Source organism: Calonectris borealis, chromosome 11 (assembly GCF_964195595.1).
Source record: "Calonectris borealis chromosome 11, bCalBor7.hap1.2, whole genome shotgun sequence".
In the NCBI taxonomy this organism is placed as follows: domain Eukaryota; kingdom Metazoa; phylum Chordata; class Aves; order Procellariiformes; family Procellariidae; genus Calonectris; species Calonectris borealis.
The window spans coordinates 1,981,179-1,985,506 of record NC_134322.1 but is presented as its reverse complement, the minus strand read 5'-3'; the positions used below and the strand labels follow the sequence as shown (position 1 = coordinate 1,985,506).

The window sequence follows — 4,328 nt, the reverse complement described above, 5'->3', positions numbered from 1 at the left end:
ATGGAGGCGATCGCCAGTCAGATGGGAAATGGGAGAGATGCAAGCTCCTCCCCAAATTCAAAGCAAGAGCTGCAGCCGTACCAGGGCTCCAATACCCTCAAGCCCAACCAAGTGGGTGAGACCTCTCTGTACGGCGTGCCCATCGTGTCCCTGGTCATCGACGGGCAGGAGCGGCTGTGCCTGGCGCAGATCTCCAACACGCTGCTCAAGAACTACAGCTACAATGAGATCCACAACCGGCGGGTGGCCCTGGGCATCACCTGCGTGCAGTGCACGCCGGTGCAGCTGGAGATCCTGCGGCGGGCCGGGGCCATGCCCATCTCCTCCCGCCGCTGCGGCATGATCACCAAGCGGGAGGCGGAGCGGCTTTGCAAGTCCTTCCTGGGCGAGCACAAGCCGCCCAAGCTGCCCGAGAACTTCGCCTTCGACGTGGTGCACGAGTGCGCCTGGGGCTCCCGGGGCAGCTTCATCCCGGCCCGCTACAACAGCTCCCGCGCCAAGTGCATCAAGTGCAGCTACTGCAGCATGTACTTCTCCCCCAACAAGTTCATCTTCCACTCCCACCGCACCCCGGACTCCAAGTACACCCAGCCCGACGCCGCCAACTTCAACTCCTGGCGCCGCCACCTCAAGCTCAGCGACAAGACGGCCACGGAGGAGCTGTCGCACGCCTGGGAGGATGTCAAGGCCATGTTCAACGGCGGCACCCGCAAGCGGACCTTCTCCCTGCAAGGGGCGGCCGCCGGCGGGCCCGGTGCCGGTTCCCCGGCCGCCAAGGCCGCGTTGCACCCGCCGCCGCCCGCCGGCCCCGAGCTGGCCCCGGCGCACAAGAGCCTGCGCTGCAGCGGGCAGGAGCCGGCGGGCGAGCGCGGGGCGCTGGGGCTGCCGGCGGCGCACGGCGGGGCAGCGGGCGCGCACGGCGGGGCGGGCGCGGTGCGCAGCTACCCGGTGATCCCGGTGCCCAGCAAGGGCTTCGGGATGCTGCAGAAGCTGCCGCCGCCGCTCTTCCCCCATCCGTACGGCTTCCCCGCCGCTGCTTTCGGACTCTGCCCCAAGAAGCAGGAGGACGCGCTGGGCGGTGCGGGGGGCGGCGAGGCGGGCAAGGGCGGCGCGCTGCCCCCCGGCATGTTTTGGGGGCCCCCACACCCCCACCCGCACCAGCCGGCCCAGCCACCCCACCAGCCCGGCGCCGCCAAGGACACCGGCGTCTACCCCTCCTTCCCCGTCTTCTGGCCGGCCGCCGGCAGCCTGCCCGTGCCGCCCTACCCGGCGCAGAGCCAGGCCAAGGCGGCGGCCACCGCCGTGGTGGTGGCGGCGGCGGCGGCGGCGGCGGCGGCGGCGGCCGAACCGCCGGGCTTGTCGGGCCGGCACGGCGAGCTGGAGGGCTCGGAGCCGTCGGGCAGCGGGAGGAGCAGCGCTACCCCCCAGGAGGGAGCCGGGGCGGAGGGCGAGCGCTGCCCCAGCGCCTTGTCGCGGGCGGCGGGCGAGGAGGAGCGCTCCGGGGACGAGGCGCTGCTCCCCCCGCTGCCCCTGCCCAGGAAGGGCAGCTACCTCTCCGCCTTCCGCCCGGTGGTGAAGGACGCCGAGAGCATCGCCAAGCTCTACGGTACCCGGGAGGCCTACGGCGGCGCGGCCCCCCGCGGCCCCGGCTATCTCTCCCCGGACTTCCTCAGCGAGGGCAGCTCCAGCTACCGCTCGCTCTCCCCCGGGGGGGACACGGCCGAGGAACCCGAGGTGGACGTGGAGTCCAACCGCTTCCCGGAGGACGAGGAGGAGGACGCAGCCGCACCCCCCGAGGGACGGGAGCCGCCGCCGCCCCGGCTGCTGGCCGGTACCGAGGAGCCGCCGCCCGCCGGGGCCGACGGGCCCGAGGAGAAGGCGGGCGAACCGGCGGCAGAGGAGGGCGGCCGGCCGCCCGACGGCAGCCCCGAGCGGAGCGGCAGCAGGGGGTCCTACGAGGTGCGGGGCCGGAGGGGGGGCTCTGCCCTCGGGGGTCCCCGCGGGGCCGGCCCCGGGGCCCCCGCCGCCGCCCTGACTCGCTCTTTTCTAGGTGTACGCGCCGGACAGGGGGGAGCACCTGCAGCCGCTGAAGACCACCGCCTCCCTCGGAGCCCCGGCCGCGTACTTGTGCACCCCCGAAGCTAAGGGTAAAACGGGCCGGGGGGCGGGGGGCCGGTGCGCATCGAGGGCGCGGCCCCGGCTGCCGTCCCCGCCGGCTGCTCAGCCCCGGGGGGGCAACCGGGCCGCCGCTTTCGTTTTGGGGGCTTTCGGGAAAAACGCGAGCGCAAACGGTTTCCGGATGGGGGACGGGGCCAGGGCCCCCCCGGGCCCGGGGATGCCGCCGTCGGACGGGGCCGGTGCGGCGGGGACGGGCTGGCGGGGCCGCACACGGCACGGCGGGGCAAAGCTCCTGCCAGCAAGCTACTTTCCAATAGCAAAGCGATTAGGATGTCCGCTAAGAAGGTTTTAACGAGGGCTTTGTCCGTAATTATGTAATTAAGGATATATCAGGACCATACTTTCATTGCTTATGGTTGAAAATCGGTTTATTAACTCTAAGAGCAAGATAAAGAAGACAATCACTCCGCGGCAGAGGATTTAGAGACCAGAAAATCCTATCAGGACCAAAGGAATGTCTCGCATCCCAGCCCTGTAAATACCGACAGAGGTAAGCGCCGGTCCGCGCTCCGCCGCGGCCCCTCCGCGGGACGATGCGCGGCCGGCGGAGCCTCCCGCGGCGGGGCTGACGGCTCTGTGCCCCCCCGCAGGAGAGGACGGCCTCGGCATGGATGTCGCCGGGACGCAGCTGGTGGAAAAAGACATCGAAAATTTGGCCCGAGGTGAGGCGGAGGCGCGTCCCGCGGCGGGGCGGGAGGCTGCGGGGGCCGGCGCCCCCCGGGGAGGGGAAGGCTGGCGGGATCCCCCGGCCTCTCCCCGCGGCTCGAGGTATTTGTGTTTTCTGCAGGAGTGATTAACTCCTGTGATTAATGTAACGTAATGCGATTAGCGCCGCGCTGAGCCGCCTCCATATGGAAAAGTGCGGGCTCCCCTCAACCCGCCATGTATTTTTAAACAGACGAGTTGCAAAAACTGGTCCTGGAGCAAATGGAGCTGAGGAAAAAGCTGGAGAGGGACTTCCAGAGCCTGAAAGGTACCGTCGATCCCCCCCTTGCCCCGGCCGGGGAGCGGGCCCCGCGGCGGGGAGCGGTGCTGACCCCCCCTGCCCCCGCAGATAACTTCCAGGACCAGATGAAGCGGGAGCTGGCATACCGGGAGGAGATGGTGCAGCAGCTGCAGATCGTCCGAGGTGAGGCCCGGCCGGCCATCCGGCAATTATTACTTTTCTTTTTTATCTCCTTTTTGTCTCTCTCCTTTTTTTTTTTCTTTTTTCTATTTTCTTTTTTTAATCGATATCCTTTGGTGCACTCCGCTTAGCCCGGGCATTTCGAGCCGCCCCGCAAACGGCTGCGAGGCATCATTACATGGGAGCGAATCAACCTTCCCTCTCGCGGCAATTTCCACCCGGGCTAAATTAAAAACCGAGGCGTAAAATTACCTGGGAAGCCATGCCCGACATTGAGCCCCGCGCCGCCCCCCCGTTTCAACCCCCCCACCCTGGACCCCGCGCTGCGGACGAGCGCGATGCCCTTCGGCCCAGCGCATCCCCGACGGGGCGGCCGCGCTCTGGTCCCCCCCGGCGCGCTGTGATGCTCTCCCCCCATCCCAGATACGCTGTGCAACGAGCTGGACCAGGAGAGGAAAGCGCGCTACGCCATCCAGCAGAAGTTGAAAGGTACCGGGGCAGGACGGGGGGGGGGGGGCACAGACGTTTAAGGGGGGCTACACCCCCCCCCCCTCGTGGGGGTTCCGGGGGTGACGGCTCCGTCGCTTTGCAGAGGCCCACGACGCGCTGCATCACTTCTCCTGCAAAATGCTGACCCCGCGGCATTGCACGGGGAACTGCTCCTTCAAGCCGCCGCTGCTGCCCCAGTGAGCCCCCCACTCCCCACCCGGACCCCCCCTTCCCCCGAAGCCATGCGGGCAGAGCCCACACAAGCCATTTCCACGAGGAGACACTTGTACATAGAGGACTCGGAGCCCGGAGCCCGGCTTTCCTCGGACTGGCAATACGGCGGGGAGCTGCCCCGGGCCGGCCGGAGGGGGAGCCGGCCCCCCCGCCCCCCGCGCCCCGCGCCCCCCGGGGCCACCCGCTCCGCCTCTCCCCCTCCCTCCCTGTGTGTCCGCTTCTTCAACCCTTGTCCAGACTGGAAACAAAAGTGGCTATGTGCAATGGATATAAATGTACTGTGATTCTCTTGGTACAGTAT

General features: G+C 68.6%; 1 protein-coding gene across 1 annotated transcript; it reads left to right on the top strand.

Moving 5' to 3' along the window:
• On the top strand, nucleotides 1-4,011 carry SKOR1 (SKI family transcriptional corepressor 1). The gene is made up of 8 exons (XM_075159501.1): nucleotides 1-1,959; nucleotides 2,051-2,147; nucleotides 2,561-2,668; nucleotides 2,769-2,840; nucleotides 3,077-3,151; nucleotides 3,233-3,307; nucleotides 3,728-3,793; nucleotides 3,897-4,011. The coding sequence occupies exons 1-8, from the start codon at nucleotides 1-3 to the stop codon at nucleotides 3,992-3,994; spliced, it is 2,550 nt and encodes an 849-aa protein (XP_075015602.1). The 3' UTR covers nucleotides 3,995-4,011.
• Nucleotides 4,012-4,328: the final 317 nt, after the last annotated feature.